This window comes from Misgurnus anguillicaudatus, chromosome 15 (genome assembly GCF_027580225.2).
Source record: "Misgurnus anguillicaudatus chromosome 15, ASM2758022v2, whole genome shotgun sequence".
Lineage (NCBI taxonomy): Eukaryota > Metazoa > Chordata > Actinopteri > Cypriniformes > Cobitidae > Misgurnus > Misgurnus anguillicaudatus.
Window position 1 is genome coordinate 22,068,211 of NC_073351.2, and position 20,529 is coordinate 22,088,739.

General features: G+C 38.0%; 2 protein-coding genes across 3 annotated transcripts in view; both read left to right on the top strand.

Moving 5' to 3' along the window:
• Positions 1-15,697, top strand: part of edc4 (enhancer of mRNA decapping 4) — a 38,541-nt gene extending 22,844 nt beyond the window's left edge. For both annotated transcript variants that reach the window (XM_055173857.2, XM_055173859.2), the window contains exons 23-29: positions 817-972; positions 1,076-1,191; positions 1,371-1,536; positions 2,023-2,209; positions 2,756-2,975; positions 7,489-7,652; positions 13,428-15,697. In XM_055173857.2, the coding sequence (XP_055029832.2) occupies positions 817-972; positions 1,076-1,191; positions 1,371-1,536; positions 2,023-2,209; positions 2,756-2,975; positions 7,489-7,652; positions 13,428-13,611 (1,193 nt within the window). In that variant the 3' untranslated portion in view covers positions 13,612-15,697. The remainder of the gene's footprint in view (positions 1-816; positions 973-1,075; positions 1,192-1,370; positions 1,537-2,022; positions 2,210-2,755; positions 2,976-7,488; positions 7,653-13,427) is intronic.
• A 1,219-nt stretch (positions 15,698-16,916) lies between these two features.
• nrn1la (neuritin 1-like a) overlaps positions 16,917-20,529 on the top strand; it is a 40,206-nt gene continuing 36,593 nt past the window's right edge. The window contains exon 1 of the mRNA XM_073853593.1: positions 16,917-17,491. Within this exon, the coding sequence (XP_073709694.1) occupies positions 17,437-17,491 (55 nt within the window). The 5' untranslated portion in view covers positions 16,917-17,436. The remainder of the gene's footprint in view (positions 17,492-20,529) is intronic.

The following is a 20,529-nucleotide window of genomic DNA, read 5'->3' on the forward strand; positions in this document are numbered from 1 at the left end:
CTGCAAAGGCAGGAGCCGAAACACAAACACCCAAAAACTCTCAGGGCAGCCGCACACGTCAAAACTCCAGTCAAAACCGCTCTACTCCACCACACACAATGTGAAAACAGGGCTTCAAGTGTAAAACACCGAACTTGTCCTTTAAGGGGCAGAATTATCCCCTTCTGACATCACAGCAGAGCCAAATTTCAATTACCTATTTTTTCAAATGCTTGTAGAGGACGGTTTACCTAAACTAAGTTCCTGGGTTGATCTTTTTCACATTTTCTAGGTTGATAGAAGCATTGGGGACCCAATTATAGCGCTTAAACATGAAAAAATGATTTTTATGATATGTCCCCTTTAAAGTGTAAATGTGTTTACTAGAAATATAAAAGGATGACTTAAAAATTAATTAAGTTTTGTTTAAACTTTTGTTGAACACAGCTTATTTTTTTGCCATAATCCAAAAGTCTACTGGGAAAGCAAATTAGCTTTTTAGTGAAGGAGCCAGCGTCCCACTTTTGAGTTAGCCTACATGGCACTGTATTCATGTTTGAATGTCCCCAACTTTTACTTTTTTAAGCATTCACTGATAATTTTTTTCTTGAGTACATCAAAGCAGGTTTTTGAAAGGAATAATGCTGTATTTAATATTCAATTCACTTTTATTTCTGTCAGGTTTTCACTGTATGTATTTGTTAAAAAATAGAAACTTTAGGATCAGTACTTTCTGTTTTATGATGATATCTATTTTATATGCCAATAATGGTTGATCGCTTTGGATTTAACATGCCCAAACAATCTATGGTTGGCTTTAACTAACTGGTTTAATAGAGAGAAGAATGGAACGATTTTTGGCAGAGGGACAAAGCCGGAACCAACAGCTTCAAGACCAGCTGGTTCAGCAGCTGGTCCAGACTATGAGCAACAGTCTGTCCAACAGGCTGGACAAAGTTGTACGTGAAGAAATGAAGAAGACTGTCCCACAGAGTGAGTGCCAAGGATGTTATGTATTCTGTTTTAGCTCCGAATGACAACAAATTTTGCTCTATGAAAAAGGGTTCTAATTATTGATTTTCCTGTTTTAATACAGCAATATCGAAGAGTCTCGAACCCATGACTAGCCAGATGAGCAGCACCATCGCTGCCAAATTAACCGCAGTTGAAGGAGCACTGAAAGAAAATGTCACCAAAGTTGTTAAGTCCAAGGTCAGAAAATGTGTTGTTTATTGAAAAGTTAAAATGAAGGTGTAATATTGTTTTTGAATTCTCTATCAGAAGAAACGTGATGTTTACAACCAGAGCATCTTTAACCCTGAATAATTCATTGCAAATAAAAAAAAATGTTCATTTCTCCATCCGTTTTTTTCCTGTCATTGCATTCACAGAACACTACAGATGCGATCGGCCGTGCTGCTGCGGAGGCCATGCAGGGTCCCATCCAGGCAGCCTACAAAGAGACCTTTCAGAGCATCGTCCTACCTGTGTTTGAACGAGGCTGCCAGTCCATGTTTCAGCAGATCAATGACAGCTTTAAACAGGGGACCAATGAATGTAAGAACCATCGCAATTAACTGATAAGAGAAAGCATATTATTAAATCCAGCACAGATTTTGTATAAAAAGGCCAAATACTGTCACCTACCTATGTTGCCTAATCTACCACAAGAAGCCCATAGATACACAAGTGTGCATGTTTGTGAGACAGTGAGGTTGTTAGATCTCTCTTAAGTTTCAAAATTATTATTATTATTAAAGTCTTTGATTTGGCATGAGGGTATGTTAAGTATGAACATACACTACAGAAACCGAGTTTTTAAATTTATGCATAGAGACTCGTTTTAGTTTTGAAGTATGTACTTATCGTAAAGCTGTCTTAAAGCGCATATTACATAGTAATGAGAAAACGTGACTTATACTAGCTCATTGGAATTAATAGTGAATACTTATTTAATAGTTTTCAACAAGCAATATGGATTCAAAAGTGTTTGCCGTAAGTGTTGCTGTGACAAAATATCTAATAATTCTACATTCCCTACAGACATTCAGCAGCTGGAAACCCACATCAAGAACAGGAAGCAGCAGGACCAGGATGCACGCGATCCTGTGATTGGCCAGCTGCAACAGATGATTGACACAGTCCAGAGTTCCCAAGACCAGCTGGCCAACACTGTGACAGCCAATGTGCGCTCTGATGTTCAGCATCAGCTTCACATGATCGTTGGAAAGTAAGGCTTAGCATCACACATACAATTTATTCCTGTTTATTCAGGGAAAACTTAACTACATGGAAAGCAATTGATTTAGGAGTTTATGCAGAGTAAGCGTTTTTATAGCCTTGCATTAAGTTCACGAACAGATTGGCATTGATGGTACTCAGCTTAATACTGAGTTTAAATGACCAAATGATGCTGGCTTGTTTCTCGCTCCCACAAATGCAATATATGTAGTATTAAACTCAAGCTGAAGGCACTTATTAAAATCCCTGCACCAGGACTGCTTTTGTTTTAAAACCGCAGGAAGATTTGTTTTACAATTTGGTTATTGCCGTTTAATTTGCATTAAACTGCAATAGTGTGCAGTGCAATGAGGTACTCTGTTAGCTTTATTCAGTGATGTTTGTAGAAGCAGAGCAGTTTTAATGCTCTCTCACCAATAATTAAACTAAGGAGACCTAAAGATATGTTAAAATCAGGAAAGCTGCTTCGTGCATTGAGACCTCACAGGAAGCAGAATCCTGTTTTTTTGTACTTAAGGTGATGTTCTCTTTGCAGTCTCCAGGACTCCATCTTGACGCAAGTACAGCGCATAGTTAAGGGAGAGGTTAGCCTCGCCATGAAGGAGCAGCAGGCAGCCGTCACCTCCAGCATCATGCAGGCCATGCGCTCGGCCGCAGGAACACCCGTCCCCACCGCACACCTGGACTACCAAGCCCAACAGGCCAGCATTCTGCAATTACTACAGCAGGGCCAGATCAACGAGGCTTTTCAACAGGTAACCACTAAACTTGTGCTTTATAGCACAGGCGGATCTAACAAGAATATCTGAAATTAAAATTATTTTACATATATCTTAAGCTGGCTTGATACCTTATCGCTGACTGTGCAAAGTTACGAGCTTAATTTAACAACACTTCGCAAAGACTGAGCTATTTCTGTTAAGCAGCCTTCTGCAGTTATCCGGTTCGTTGTCCACAGACCACCGGGTATAATAAATGTTTTCCATTCAGTTCTCCGTGTCGGTCTCGTTTAGCTGTATTAACAAAATAAAGTAGGCTATATAACAAGAAGCTAACAAATCTCTCATGATGCACGGATGTGGCGGAGAAGCATGTCTAAATAACACGTGAGCCGGTGGCCAAAAACAGACAACCCAGCGTTAAAACTCTAAATACTTAAATAAATCTGCGATCTGAATTGGCAAAACAATCAGAAATACATACAAATTAATTTTCATGTATATTTTATTAATTGTAATGCAGTCATTACATATTTATACAGGGCAATGTGTACTTTCTCTCTTAATGTCAGATGATCTCCTGTTACGTTTTTTTTTCTTTGATTTCTGTGTTGGGTGTGTAAGTCGTCAAATCCAACCTTATATTCTTTTAATCACAGATTACTCACCACCATTTCATCCAAAATGTTGATGTCTTTCTTTGGTCAGTCGAGAAGAAATTGTTTTATGAGGAAAACATTCCAGGTTTTTTCTCATTTTAATGGACCCCAACACGTAACAGTTTTAATGCAGTTTAAAATTGCAGTTTCAACGGAGTTTCAAAGGACTCTAAACGATCCCAAACGAGGCATAAGGGTCTGTGACGCGCCAGCGCGACCTCGGAAAGGTCACGGGTTACATATATGAAACGCACATTTGCGGACCATTTTAAACCATAAACTGACACAAAGACATTAATTAGTATCATTCAACATACAATAATGTCGGAACGGTCCTCTTTCTCCACACTTGTAAACACTGGGGCGGAATTTCGCACATGTCATCCGTGACCTCTGGACGTGACGACGTATTACGTGAGGTCGCGCTGACATGTCACAGGACCCGAGGAAGACGAGAAGTTGTGGTTTAAAAGTGCTTTTTTTCTTGCCAAAAATGACAATCGTTTCGCTAGATAAGACCCTTATGCCTTGTTTGGGAGTCCTTTGAAACTTTGTTTAAACTACAATTTTAAACTGCATTAAAACTGTTGCGTTGGGGTCCATTGAAGTCCATTAACATGAGAAAAAATCTTGGAATGTTTTTCTCAAAAAACATAATTTTCTTCTCAACTGAACACAGAAAGACAACAACATTTTGGATGACATGGTGGTGAGTAAATTATCTGGATTTTTTTTTGGAAAATTGACTAATCCTTAAAGCACCGTCTTGTTACCTAAAACATAACACCATTTCAAAACATGTCATTAACTCCTAGTAACTGATAGCTGGGATTGAAATAATTTTTTACACAGTGGGGTTAGTTGTCACACAGTGTTACAACTAAGCCTCCAGTATACAATGATAATAAAATGAAAACAATTTAAATACTATTAATCAAAATGATAACTGTTAATTAGGCCTGGGGCGGTAACCGGATTACCGCCATACCGCGGTCACGTGACCCATGCCGCGGGTCTGAGCCCCTCACCGTCATAACCGCAAAAAAAAAAAAAAAACTTGAAAAATTGGCCTGCAATTGTGTGTATATATGGGGATGTTATACACGCAGCTTTTAAACAACAGCAGCTTGTTAACAGAACATTAACTGATATGATTTTAATATTAAATTGTCATTGAGTAGAAATACAAGTGACGTTGTCTGTGACTTGGTAAAAGCAATACAAACATTTTATTTAATTTGAACGTGCAAACAGCCGCGACAGATCAACAACAGAATCAGGGTTCACATTATTAAATTGTCATGCAACATAAAGAGCACGCGATCAGTCCGAGGATTAATTTCCAAAGAGGTTAGATCGTCTCTTTTTCATCTAGCCTACCACAGTGGCCAATTCTGCAGCAGGACACATTTCAAAAAGTTTTGCGTCTTCTTTCTCCGTTTCTGGAAAAAGACAGATGTTTATGGTAAGTGTCTAGGATAGAAGCGGTCCCGAGCACGCGAGACAGACGCGGACTGCCCGAGCGCGCGCGAGAGAAAGACGCGGAATGACGGAGCGCGCGCGAGGCAGACGCGGACTGCCCGGGGGCGCGCGAGACAGACCGTGTCATTTTGCCCACACACACGCGTCTCCGTGCATCTTCCAAGCTATACTCAAGCACGGACACATATGCAGTACAAGTGATTTCTCATACAAATGGTTATTTTACCAGACCGTCAGGGCAGCAATAATTTGCGTCATTTACAGGCCATTCATAAATTAAGGATAGAAAAGTGGCGAAATGTCTGTAGGCACGTAAGTGTGGACACGCACAATGCGATAACATTTTTTTTAACTGATAATATTAATTGTTCAAGTTGTTGAATGTTGAAATTGAAGAAATGTGAAAGGAAATAATATTCACTTGTTCCCTAAGTAATTTGCACATGTTGTTTATTGAACATAAATAAGTCATGCATGTTATTTAACTCGTTGTCTTGCCAATAAACCGCAAAACCGCGGGAATTTGTTAATTACCGACCGCGGTAAGAAAAACTCCAAACCGGCCCAGCCCTACTGTTAATGCGATATCAGGGGAAATAAATCACAATTATATATTTTTTGTCTTAATGTTGCAGCCCTTTCAAAAAATCTATTCATATGCATTAGGGGTGGCACGGTTCACAAAACCCTCGGTTCGGTTCGTATCACGGTTCTATGGTCACGGTTCTCGGTTCAGTACGGTTCTTGTTGTTATTTTTTCTTTTAATTTTTAACACTCCAGAAATGTATTATCTTATTAATGTATTAATTATCCATGATTTAGGATACAGTATTAAAAAAGTTATATCATGTAATCATGCACAAACTGAATTTGACTTTAAGCACATTATTGGGAACATCCCTGAGGAAAGCCAGGCGAGATTTTGACACAGCGAGAGGGAAGACATTGATGATTTCAACATGCTTTTCATTTATTTGGCAAAAAAGAGAATGTGTATTGCCATCTACATGAACTTATGTGCCTTTTTAGCACACAAAGATAACTTGCATTTATCAAAATCCCAACTTCAGTGTAGCTCTAAGATTTATCACTGAGAGGCTGCTTTTTTACTGCAGAGAGTATATGTGGACGAGAGAGAAACATAACGTTTACACCTGTAATATTTAAATCCGTCTCTTTTGACTACTTCTGTCCTGATTACTTTAAGGGGCAGTTTATGAAATAAGATCGCGCAACTTTCATGCGGTAGCAAAATGAAACTACGCGGAAATCAGCCGCTTTCGTTTTATCAATGAAAGGCTAAAAATAGTGCTGAATACGAAAAGACGTAAAACAGTGTTCATTACCTTAGATTAGATAAATGGGCGGGGAGAAGGCTGTCGTCGCGTGTGGCTGTTTTGAACACATTCAACCCATAGCCTGCAGTTCTATATATCTATATCATCATAGGTAACATGAAATAAAAAATGTTTCCACACACCAAACTTATACGACGCTGGGGCTTCCTCCAACTGCGGGCAGACTTCCATTTCTCTCCCTCTTGCCATTTCTACACGTAACATGACTGGCAGCACTCACTTTCCACAGCAGTCACCTCTTCTTTAGCGTTATTCGCAAAAGGGAAACACGCTATCTGGGGTCACATACAGGGCATGAGGTTACATTGCGCATGCCATGAACCGTTGAACCGTACGGCACACACGCGCTCCGAACCGAGACAAGCGAACCGAACGGTTCGGATTTTTTTCATGAACCGTGCCACCCCTAATATGCATTGATGCTTAATACAAGTATGGTGAGATGAAGGATCATGGATGGATGCATTTGTGAATATCTATCTATTATAGGCAGATATAGAAACAATATCCACCTTTCGTATATAGACAGAATTTTATTGAATTATTTGTGTTTAAAAAAAAATTTCTAGCAGGAGTTACAACAAACCCTCTGTTTGTTACAATTAACCCCACCTATAGGGTACGTTGTAACGTTTGTACTCCTGTCACTTTTCGTGTTATTGTACGATAATGGTAGGTCCCACAAACAAACTTTAAGTGTTTATTTGTAGCAAAGATGTGTGTTGATTGTGTAAAAAAATGCCCCGCTCTCTCCTACAGATGAAGTGAAAAAGCATTAAATGAGCAGTAGCCTTAACCCTGCAGTGGCACATTAAAAACAAACAGATCGAATATTCGACCATTCTTGCACTTCCCTAGTAGAAGCGCAAAAGGTCATGGGTTTAAACCTAGGAAACACACATACTAATAAAAACTTTGTACCTTGTAATGCCCTTTGGATAAAAGCATCTGCCAAATGCATAAATGTAAAGGGTTTCACATTGCTGTCAAAAGTCATTCACACTATACGTTGGTTCTCTCCAGGTCTAAGCTATTCATTTTTCTTCCAGGCTTTGTCTGCAGCCGACCTGAATCTGGTGCTGTATGTGTGCGAAACCATCGACTCTCAGCAGGTCTTCAGCCAGCAGCCCTGTCCACTTCATCAGGCCGTCCTTCTGTCGCTCATCCAACAGCTCTCCACAAACCTCAGCACACGCACAGAACTAAAGATCAGGTGTGTTTCTTAAATCAACATTAGTTCACTCAATCACACTTTAATATCTTTCATCCATACATCCTTCCGTGCATTGAGTTTGTAAAAGGATGCATGTTCATGCCCTCTCAAAACTATTGATGTAAAACGGTTGAGTATTTATTTATAATCCTAAGTGCAACTTGTGTGATCAAGGGCGAAAAGATATTTTATATAAAAGCCGCTGCATTTCTCTGCTCTTTAATTCCTCCGTAAATGACCTTGTGTGAAGAGGACATCCTGCTACTGTGGCATTGCTGCATTGGACTGCAGTTATTTAGGTTCACTCCTCTACAGCGTGGGCTGCATTAGACTTTTCTACTGGGGGAATGGGACCAACTCCCGTGAATCACAGACTAATGCTTTGCTTATGTGTTGCCAAGTCCCTTTACTGCTATAAACTGCTCTTTCTACGAGTCCTACTTCTGAATTACACTCTTAAAATTCTAGTGTTTTATACTGCCCATATGTGCAGATACATTACCATCGGTAAGTGTGCAACCGTTCTCCGTGGGAGCATACGGTTGTCGTTTTAGTGGAGAAAGATGTATGCTTTTATGTATAGGAGAACAGACATAAATGTAAAACTTGGTTTAAAAAAAATTATTGGTTAAAGCTTTGACATTGCGCCATTGAAAGATAGATGTTACTAATATCATGCCACCTAGGTTTTATCATTTTAACGGTAGTGATTCATTAAAAGTAAAAGTAAATGAATACCTAATGTGAAATATATATATTTTTATGTGTATACTTATGTTACGTGTAAAGCTGTTGTAAAATAGGCAATATAAGCACACCGTATGATGTGGCTTTGCAAACATAAACAACTAACTCTGCGTTCGCATTACAAGCCATTTTAAAATGTTTTTCTGGTCTTGACTGATTTGGGTTATGCACGCGTCATTCTGTTTATTCGCACTATATTGCGTTTTTTTCTTTGTTCACGTTTCAATAATGTAATGCAGTCCTGTCCATTGTTCACCATGTAAATATAATGTCTGGATAAAGAGTCATCATCTACCGGGTTCCCACCGGTCCTTGAAATTTTTGAAAGTTTGTGAATCTGGGGGAAAATTTCAAGGCCCTGTTTTTGAATATATACATACATAGATACAGGTAATTGAAAGTAATTAATATACTTTTTATGCACACGGGCTAAACTGTTCGCTTTAAATGCTTATATCTTTTGTTTGCGAATGTTGATTCATACCAAAATGCTTTTTTGCATAGTTGTGTTTGACACATGAAAACGTCTCGGGTTATGTATGTCACTGGGGGCCGCGAGATGGTGCCGGGGGGCCCCAGTTTAATGACATTTTATGAAATACATTAATTTATCATGAATTCTGTGTAATTAAACCTAAAAAAATAAGGCTACTAACCAAAAGCACTACTTTTTTGTATAATTTAATGGTTTTTTTTTTATTAAAATGTTGAGTTTTAGAACAGTTTTTTGACACAAATTTTCTTTGGGGGGCTGTGAAGGAATGCACCGTACACAAGGGGGGCCGCAGTCTGAAAAAGTTTGGGAACCACTCGCGTATGTAACTGTTTTTCCCTGAAAAGGGAACGAGGTGCTGCGTATCCTTTGCCATACTTTTTGCGTCCCTGTAACGCCGTCTTTGACAATATTTCAGATAGCGATATACTTCCTGGCTCCCGCGTCACCCTGTCTTTGTCGTTAAGCCTTACTATTGGTTGAATTTGATATACACATTTAGACGCACTTACCCCTGGAGGCGTCCCTAAAGTGTCACCGCAGTGACGCAGCGCAAGTTCCCTCGAAAGGGAACTGTAACAATGTATCTTAAAAGGTAACACAATGTAACCTTGCTCTCACTTGAAATGTGTCCCCACATTTAGTCCTCGAATTTATGGGTATTGGACCTGAAAAGTCCTTGAAAGGTCCTTGAATTTGAAGTTAACTAAGGTGTGGGAACCCTGAATCTAACTATAAGATTAGGAGCATCAAAGTATGATTTGACATTGCCTTACTCAGTCAATATTAAAGATATCACAGAATGTTCTTTACTGTTCTTTACATGATCATCCTATATAATGTAAATTAAATAAAAAAACTTTAGCTGTGTTTTCAAAGGCAGGGTTGCATACGAGGAGCACAGATGCAAAAGCCACTTAATGCCACCTCTGTCAAAAATTAGATAACATGATGATAACCAAATACATGCCAAGAGTATTATACATTCATCAAATACTTTCACTTAAGATCCGCTTAATCCTGGCCTCAAAAATACTGGTTTGTTGGTAGAATGATCAAAAATCATCATTTACATGAAAACATGTCAGGTTCTTCATCTGAACTCTTCATATATATACCACAGTACCATTGGTATAGCCAAATCGACACACAGTAAATACTTTTTGACCTCCCACCTCCACATGTCCTCCAAAATTTGACATCAGCCGTTTCCGTCCTCAACTGAAAGAGCAGAACGTGAGGGTTCAGGGGTAAATGGCGAGTTTTGCTGAACATAGAAACTAATGTCTCTCAGGAGTCAGGACTGGTGGATTATAGTTGAGATAACAGTACTGCGGGCTTAAATGAATTGGAACAGGGCCTACACATGTGAAAAATAGACCAAAGTGATATGAAGCATTAAAGCTTAGCCATCTGGATAGGACTCCGCTGCATAGTCCTGGGGATATTAAGGTCATTGTATTACACTTCCATCCGATTTCAATCGGGAGCTTTAAACTTAATGATCGCCTGTAAGGTAATTAAGGTGACCTCTGTTTAGTATGTAGCTGAAGTTTGTGTGATCATACCGCAGTATCTATTAGTGTTAAAGGCAGAGATATTTAATTAGAGAGTTTTCCCAGGCATGTGGCGTTTTACTAATCCTTGCTGGACTATATAGAGCCCAAGCAGCCTGAAGGGAAGAAAGAAATGCTTTACTCTGTAGTTCAAAGAAATAACAAACATGGTCTGTTTGTACAGCTGTCAGAAAACATCAGCTTTCTGTTATGTGACCAGGACAGATGTGTGCTGTCCAGAGATTTTTATACCCTGATCTATTTTTTATGCCCTTTGTGGTTTTTTGTTTCATTATTAATGCATTGTTGAGATCAGTACCTGTGCACAGTGGTGGCAGGGAGATATATATTTTAACACATTGTAATATTTTGCTAAAAAATATTCTTGGTGAGAGATCATCAATTTTATATAAAAAAAAGGATTTTGACAACATACATGGTCGACACATTCACTTAGTTTAATTTTAAGCTTACAGTGGAAGTTAAAAACACAACAAATTCAAGATTGCAATATACATCACATTTTGAATAACTATATACTGAACATAAACAAAATATCCTGCTTTGGTCTTTGTTGATTCCCATCCTTAAAAGGATAGTTCACCCAAAATTTATGCATTTGGCAGACGCTTTTATCCAAAGCAACCTACAGTGCAGGGCAAGGTGGTATACATTTTATCAGTATGTGTTAGTGCTGGGCGATTTGACCAAGAAAATGTTTTCCATATCGTTCGATATTGATAGTTATCATGATAAATAACAAATCTTTATTCCTGTCAAATTTAAAGGCAGATTTTTGCTCCTGAATGAAAGTTGTAAAAACCAGACAGTTAATAATGGGTTTAAACTACTTTTTATGGAGAACATGACAAATACAAATCAGGCATCTGTATTAAATGAAAATATATTTCTTATAAAATTAACATTTTTGACACAGAAAGCAGCAGGCTACTGTCACTTTAAGACCCCAGACAGACTGCTTTAAAGGACAAGTTCGGTATTTTACACTTAAAGCCCTGTTTTCAGATTGTTTATGATGAAATAGAACGGTTTTGACTGAAATTTGGACATATTATGCTAGCCCGAGAATTTTCAGGTGCTTATTGTATCACCTCCCACCTCTATAATGGCTGTATAGGTGCACAGGAACAATCCTTTCTAAAATGCATTAAACTTTCATTTACAAAGACGTGAAACTCAGTGAGTGGTCGGGGGTGTTCACTGATGTGCTCACACAGAAATCGCTGCAAAAGATGCTTTCCAACAGCTGTTTTAGCATTTGTTGTTAACTTGTGGACCTATTTTTACAAACGCCTCACACCCGTACATTCTTCCATTGAGAGCTTGAATAATAGACACTCCATCCCAGTTGGTGGCGATAATCCACCTTTGCCAATTGCAAGAATAGAAACAACGTTCCCGGCGCGGAGGTATACCGTACCTCACAGCACATCTAATACAAGTCAATGGAGTTGGACAAAACCTACGATAAAATCTGTTGGAGTGCATCTTTTGCAGCGGTTTTTGTTATACATATACAAACTATACACGCTGATAAATGGATGTCAAGAGCATCACGTTGCTGTGGGAGCGCACACTCATACAATGTGTTCACTGCAGTGGTGGATCTGCTGTTTTTCCTCAGTTTACCGAATTTGTGAATGTCCTGTAAATATACTTTTAAAGCTGTGCTGACTTGTGCGCACGCAATGCGGACGCTGAAAGTAAGTACAGTATACTGTACCTATTTTTTCTGCTGTGTTACAGGCTTTGACGAACCCTGTTTGCGCATCCAATATTACACAAAACGGAAAATGTTTCTGCGCATTTGCATTCCGTAATTTCGTCCGCGTAATCCGCATTGCGAAAATCATATGGCTCTACTAATAAATGAATAACTTGCCTCATCTTACTCCACTCCTTCAAATCTAACTGAGACTGTGATTGTAAACCAAGAGCGCGCGCCGCATTCGGAAGTGCTTGCGCAACATTACGCATAGCGCGTAAATATTATCGATCACTTATCGAACTGTCGTTATTGTTTTATCGGAAAAATGTATATCTGTATAATTATCATTAACGATAGTATGTGTGTTCCCTGGGTTCGAACCCATGACTTTTTGCACTGCTAACGCAATGATTTATTACTGAGATATACAGCTCACCCTCGTGTTCTTCTAAATCTGTATGAGTGTCTTTATTTTGTTGAACACAAAAGAAGATATTTTGAAATATTTTTGATAACCACACAGTTGACGGTACCCCTTGTCTTCTATAGATGGTTTCAGCAGTAACAACATAAACTAGCGGCTGTCGTGGTCCGCACGTAACTTCCGGCAAACTCCGCTAAGAATTAATAACAACAATGTTCTTCAAACGTAGTTTATTTATATAACAAGCAAAAATACAACATATACAAAACATTTGTTATTTTCGACGAGGCATTTGTTCAAGAGATCAGTTTAGCAACTAGTCAGACCATTAAAAAAAACTAAACCGGAAGTAAAGTTTGGATCCAGACGTGTATCACGTCAGCGCACGTGCGTCCGATAAAACCGTCTATAGTAAAAAAGCCTATGGTGATCCACAACTGTGTGTGCTTAACATCATCACTCAAAATATCTTTTTTTTTTGTGTTAAACAAAATATGAGTAGATGAATAAATGGTGACAGAATTTTCATTTTTGGGTGAACTGTCCCTTTAACACAAACTGATTCCAACAGTAATGAGATTTGGCTTTAGAGATTTGGAGATCTAAAAATGAGAGATTAAAAGAAATTCTGTCTTCCTAAAAAAAAAGTTTAATCACATAAATGATGTAAACTGTGCCCGCGGTTGAACAAAAACAAAACTGTCTGGCAAGAGATGAAAGATGAAAACATTTGCTGCATCATGACGCAAATGATGATACCGATAGCAGCTACGTAAATCTGTGCGTTAATCTTTTTTCACTCTTTTTTTTACTCCTTCACGTACAGCTATCTGGAGGATGCTGTGATGAACCTCGACCATGGGGATCCAGTTACCAGAGACCATATGTCTGCAGTCCTGTCCCAGGTACGACAGAAGCTCTTCCACTTCCTGCAGCAGGATACCCACAGTCCCCTGAGCAAGCGTGCCCGGCGCCTCATGATGATGCTTCAGGGTCTGGTCAATCACTAGAGCTAAGCGCCGACGCCACCCAGCCCCGGATGGCGCTGCTGACGTCTTCATAACCCATCCGTCACTGGTCTGCAGTCTCATTGACAGTCATTATGACCTCACACACCCTCCACCCGCCATGCTGTTCACTTGCTTTTTTGTTTTGTGCAGCTCATTGACACTCTCAGAAGCTCTGTTGGGAGTTGTAGTCCAGACTTGGACTTAAATTTGATTTATCATGTATTAGTTTTGGACTACATCGCACTTTCTTTCGGACGACTCTGTATATGGTCTCGCATGGTATTTTGATTTTATTTTTTCTACTCAACTTGAAAGTACGCGGCAAAGGCGATTGGAGTTTCGGCAGGCTGAAAAATCACGAACAAGTGTGAAGACAGTTTCACAGTTTCTGTTGTAGAAATGATGATCTTGCCATCCTGCCTCTTTTTGCTTTATGCCCTTCTGTTTATTGTTCTGAAATACGCTGCAAACAAAGACATTATCGTCACCTTGTGAGCATTTACCCTTTATTGGTTGAGGTTATATTTAGGCCACTCATCTTTCTCGCTCAGCCAGCTTACTGAAAGAAATTTAATTGTTTGGCAAACTTGCTGCTTCTTCATGTCAAAGTGGAGCATCAGATATGTTCCTTACATTTTTGTTTGCGGTTTGTCATGGTTCGAGAAGGACGCGATAACCAGGATCAAAGCAGCTGGACAGTGGAATTCACATTTTTCAAAATTTCAAAGGACTTATTGATCTGAGAAATGCAAGCAACATTATTATTTAGTATTTTTTCAAAAGAAACATTGAGTTGTCTGTTGTAACTTGCAGTACATCCACAAGTCTCTAGAGGGCAGGCATTTATGTATCTTTCTAATTTTATATACGGCTTCTGTGATTTTCTGTTTGTCTGTGAAATTACACTACAGAAAATGCAAGGGTTTTCTTTTTTATAACAAAAAAAAGTTATTTTCCCTGTTAAACAGTTGTCTCCCCAAATATTTGAAGGTGGCTGAAACTAGTTGGAAAGCGTGCTCTGGGGTTTTTGGTTGACTGTATTTGTTTTAGAATGAGAGCTAAAAGGGTATATTTAGTCATGTCCCCAGATAATGAAAAGTGCCTTATCATACTATTATCTATCAGATACTGGTAATCTGTCTTCAGCTCCTTATAGATAGACCACAAACACATTGGCATCTACTAAATCGTTTTTTTTTTTCACTAAATCAAAGAAATAAAATTAGGAATTGACAGGTCTATTACAGAATAATTTTGTTCAAATTGCTGTAAACAAAGTGTGCTCTGAATTTATTTTCAGCCATTATTTCTTCAAAGTCTTGTTGGGAAGTAAAGGTCCTGTTGATTGTGTTGTTGTTAACACATACGTTCCTTTCATCTTAATTTTTGGAGCTCTCTGCATATCCATAGCCATTTGCAGCAGTTACCGTGGCTCAAAAAGCATTTTTACAGAGTATAGTCAGGGTGTCGTCCTCTTTTGCTTATTCTCAGATATAGGAAATGCTCTATAACAGACTTGAGCCTGCTGTGTAATGGAGGGTAATTCTAATTTAAAGATATATTAAACTTAGCATGCTTGCATGCTACTGGTGAGAGCCAAGAGTTAACCTACAAATACAACACCTCACCACTAAAGTTCAGACCTCAATGCTCTGTAAACCTGCATTAATATCTTTTGTTTTCTTACGCTATGGTGACCCATGATCAGTTAGAGTTTTCTGTTTTATTTCAGGTTATATGACAACGTCGTCTTGCACATGTGAACAGCTATAAGTATGGATAATGTTTTAAGGATTTAAAAAGTGCAAGGTAAATTGTTTTCGATGCTGTTTTAGACACGTCTGAAGATGTTAGGGTTATTATACTAATACGTGTAGCCTTGTCGGAGGCTTGCACAGAAACTTTAAACCAACCTTTTCCCTTTGTAAGTCGTATTTCAAATTGTTTGACAATTTAATTGTTTGTCATTTTTCCATTGTGTTTAAGTTTTTGTTCCCTGTGTTTGATAAATATGTTGTATATTTTACATGTTTCTTTCATCCTAGACGTTTTGGAATAAAAAAGAAAAACAACATTGTTCAGTGAAGGCTTTGTGTGTGCTTGTGTTTTGGTTTTACACAGTCTAACCCTTGTGGGTTGTTGAGGCCATTTTTGGCCATTTTTGTCTTAATTTGGCCACAACTTTCTCTGTTTTTCAGCAAATTGAATGATTTTTGGTGACAAATCTTATATTTACACATATTTTGAGAAAATGCTTTGAAATTTGTCAAAAACTCAACAATATACCGTGAGCAAATTTACTACCCTTTGGGGTTGTTCGGGTACAAAAAAGCCACCAAATCAAACGGCTGTAAAAATGTATCAGATGAATATTTTTTCCAAACTTTTTTTCATAAATCTGTTAATCACCCTCAGTACTGATCAAAACTACCAAATGCTTAAAAATGTCCATGATTTTAAAGCTGCAGTGTGTAAATTTTAGCGGCATCTAGAGGTGAGGTTGTGAATTGCAACCAGCGGCTCAGTCCACTGCTCACCCCTCGCTTTTGAAACGCATAGAGAAGCTAAGGTAGCCGCCACTGGAAAAACATGTCATCGACGGAGACAACTTAGTAAAAAAAGTTTGTCCGTTAAGGGCTTCTGTAGAAACATGGTGGCACAAAATGGCGACTTCCACGAAAGGGGACCCTCTGTGTATGTAGATAAAACGTCTCATTCTAAGTTAATAAAAACATAACGGTTCATTATAAAGAGGTCTTTACACACCCCTGATAATATAATTTTGTATATGATTTTGCATTTTTGTCAAGAGATTCTTTTAAAAATTACACACTGCACCTTTAACTCTTTAATTGCCAATTTCATAAGTGGTGTCACTGATTTGATAAAAAAACACACAAAAAATACAGATTTTCAATATAAAAAGTGATTGTGGAGTCTTGGGCTTGTCAAAGATTGGTAAATATTGGCTTTGATGCATTTTTAGTTTTTGTGCAGCATCAAGTTTTTATTTCTTTTCTCCCTAATTAGTTGTTCGTGGCTTTTTTTGTCCCGCTGATTTCCATTATAACCGTTTTTTTAAATAACTTTTTTTGATAATTTCCGTTTTTACCAATCTTTGGCATGCCCAAGAGTTAAAATCATGGAAATTTTGTTAACATTTGGTAGGTTTGATCAGTACTGAGGTTGATTAACAGATTTATGAAAAAAATCAATCTGATAAATTTTTACAGCCGTTTAATTCAGTGGCCTTTTTGGTACACAAACAACCCAAACGGGTCGTGAATGGAACAACCCACAAGTGTTAAATTCTTGTACATGGAACCTATTTGTATTTATCTCAGTACTGTACAACTTAAGATATTTGGAATTGGAAGTGTCCCCCTCAATGGTTAAAGATTTTTGAGAAAAGAAACTTTCATCATTAAAATTGATATGTTTACACTGCCATTCGATGGATGGATTGATAGATACAGACATTATGCTTTTTGTACAGTCAAATAGTTAGAAATGTCATGAATTTTTTATATACGTTGAAATATGTTAATATGCTTTTTCGTGATTTAATCAAATGTCATGTGAGCTGCTAACCAGCAAACAATTTTGTCTACGCAAAGATGAGTTTACTGAAAAGTTCAGCAATAGATGAATCTCAGTTGAGCATCACTGTACCCGCAGCCTCCTCCCCCTTTACTACAGACACGAGCTCTAGTGAATCATTCATCGCTCGAGCGCAATGCGAGCTGACTTTACACACACACACACACATCTGTAGTACACTACACTACACTACCTTCAGTTTCTGATCATCTGCATCTCTTCAGGATGACCCATCTTCTTTGCAACGCCTGCCTTATCTTGCCTGTTGCTTTACATCTTCGTAAGTAAAATACATTTTAATTGATTTTCGTGCGTTGTTTGTCGAATGACAAAGCATGAATATTGCTCAGAATTTAAACGAAATGTCTTGTCGCGCTATCTTTCGCGCGCATACGCACCTGAGTGACACAGTTGGATTTTTTTATTTAAACCGATGAATCAGCATCAGTACTGTAACGACAACGATTATGTTATTCACGCTGAATGTCTAGTATTAGCTGTTTTGTAGTTACCAGTTTGGAGATATGTAGCAAACATACCGGCTTAAAAACACGACTCGACCCGCGCGTGAGTAGAGTAAAGTGCGGAGCTGTGAGAAGTGCTGCAGAGTTCAGGTTTCGAGGAGTTCACGCGACCTTTTTTATTATCCTAAGTCACATTAGAACCGATAAACAAGGCAATAATATACTACATATCAAAAGAGTAATTTAATGAAGAAATATATAACAAAAACAGAGTTCACGCGAGCGCTGGAGGTTGCCGGGGCATCGCTGACGTACTGTATCTCTCTCGGTGTCTTTGGAGTCAATGCAAATGTGAACGTCACACTTTATTTCCCTCGAGGATTTAGTCTGGAAAAAACACGTGAAGATAGAGCGCAAATCATGAATAAAACCATCTGCTCTTTTCTTCACTGATTTCTCTCTAGAGAATAACCAGTTTTGCCCTATTTTATGGAACAGTATGGGATGCATTAGACATATAGTTATTAGGTCGTTTGTTTTACTAGAAATATTACTGATTCTTAATCTGATTAGCATTTCACGTGATTTTTTGTAGCATTTAAATAGTTTACTGCATGGATGAAAAGTAGCCTATTTTATAGGCTACTTTTATATGGGTGTGTATAATCCTCATGCATATGCTCACCAATAAGCATTAGAGGACCCTGTATCACACACACAGAGAGAGAGAGAGAGAGAATATCATCAAAACAGACAATTATGCGTCACAGTAGATCAGACAACAGGTGCACGCAGTTACATTATGGTCCAGGCATACAGTACCACTGCACCACAGCTATTGCCGAGACACCCCATTTATCATGCATTTAAAATGCCACAAATTATGAGCTAACTCTTTACGAACATATGTAGGAGATCCAATATGTCAGGCTTAATGCACCTAAACTTTAAATTGAATTGTGAAAGTAGTATTTAGTAACACTGGAGAAAATAACGGCATTGCCATATTCACCATCATAAAATAAACTTGTACTTTTTTGGTCGCAGGTGATGGTTTTACCCCTAACCCAATTATTTAAAAGTGAAAAAGGTTTATTGGCAGTTATGGGAAATTATAACTTAAAACCTAACATCCTTTTATTAGAGAGACCATAGAGGAAACAAATAAGTTGCAAATGAACTATTCTTACAGTGCTACTGTACACCGACATAGTTGCTATACAGATGAGTCTAGACAGTGAGACAGTACAAGTGAATCATGTAAATCATTCAGAGTAGACGAAGAGGAGTGTCTGGAGGTTGAAGTGTGCGGTTAAAGAGTCAGATGTTTTCACGTTTATCAGTTATTACTCCACCAAGGTCAAAGATTTGATTCCTGTGAAATGTATACATTGAGTGCGTGCTAAGTTGTTTTGGATAAAAGCATCTGCCAAGTAAATGAATGTAAATGGATATATTATAGTCCAAGGAGTGCTTATCAGCTCCTGGGGTAAGGGGTAGACATCCTGTTTCATGTCAGATATCCTTTCCGAGATTGCAGATGGAGAATTCCTATTATCAGTATAGTAGGAATATGAGAAGTAATCTTATTGGCAGAGCGTTCAGAGTGATCTGGTGTAGGTGGAGAAAGTGATCTATCCAACCTGAGCCATTTCAGCTCTTTCTGCTGTTATACAGGAAAGTAAGGACCCAAAAATGACCATCTCTGTAAAAGTTCAATAGTTTGGGGGTAACACCACTGAATATATTTCAAATGTTAAAGGGGTGGTATTTCATGCATTCTGACTTATTAACACAGTTATAGACCTTTTGCGTGTTTGCAAACAGAGATGACGTTTTTTGTGGGCGGAGCCCAACTGGTGGCAGAAAGTGACAGCTCCGCAATAGCGGTGTGAAGTGTAGCGTTAAACTGTGATTTTTATGGATCCGGTGTTCTGTAGAAGTCTGTTTCCCCTATATTTCTCTTAAGTGTAATGTTTCTTATAACATTTTCATCAAGTTACGTTTATTTTTTAAATAAATTAAAAGTTTAAATGACTTGGCTACTGATATGTGTGCATGTATGTAATGTATATGTATTGTTCTTTATTGGTAAATCAATTATTTTTACTATAAGAGCAATACTATCATGTATTCTGTATAATATCATTAAATATTTCATAATTTTCCTGTTTTCAATTTCTTCCTTATATTTATAGCCTACGTGTTTGTTCTAAAACTATTATTTTTACATACAAATTAATTTGTATAGGCCTGTTTATATATTATTAACACTTTACATCGTGTGTGTGTGTGTGCTATGTTTATACATTTATTAGTAAACATCATAATTTAGAACAAACAGGAAGAAGACATAGGCTAAGATAGAAAGGAAAAAAGAAGTAATTAAGAATGCACAGATATGGAAATTTTGGCCGATACCGATAACTCTTTATATTTGGGGGGCGATATATATATAGGCCGATAAATATTCATATTATTTTCACAATAAAAAAACTCCCAGGCCGCGGACATCTTGTCTTTGCGCTAGACTAGCATACTCTTCTTAAGCCCCCAACACGTGTCATCTTCGTGCTATGTCACAGAAAGCACCAATCAATACTCCACATGGCCAGCAATGAGCAAGTGAAGTGGTTCAACAAACCAAAAAAAATCATCATTTATCGGCCTAATTTTACTATCAGACCGTTAATATAAAAATAAGCAGTTATCGGCCGATAACGATATGTCGACCGATATATCGTGCATCCCTAGAAGTAATAGAAAACGAAAAAAATACAAAAACTTTAATAAATGGTAATATTATTATTGATATTATAAACTAATTCAAATCTTTACTCTTTCTAAATAAATT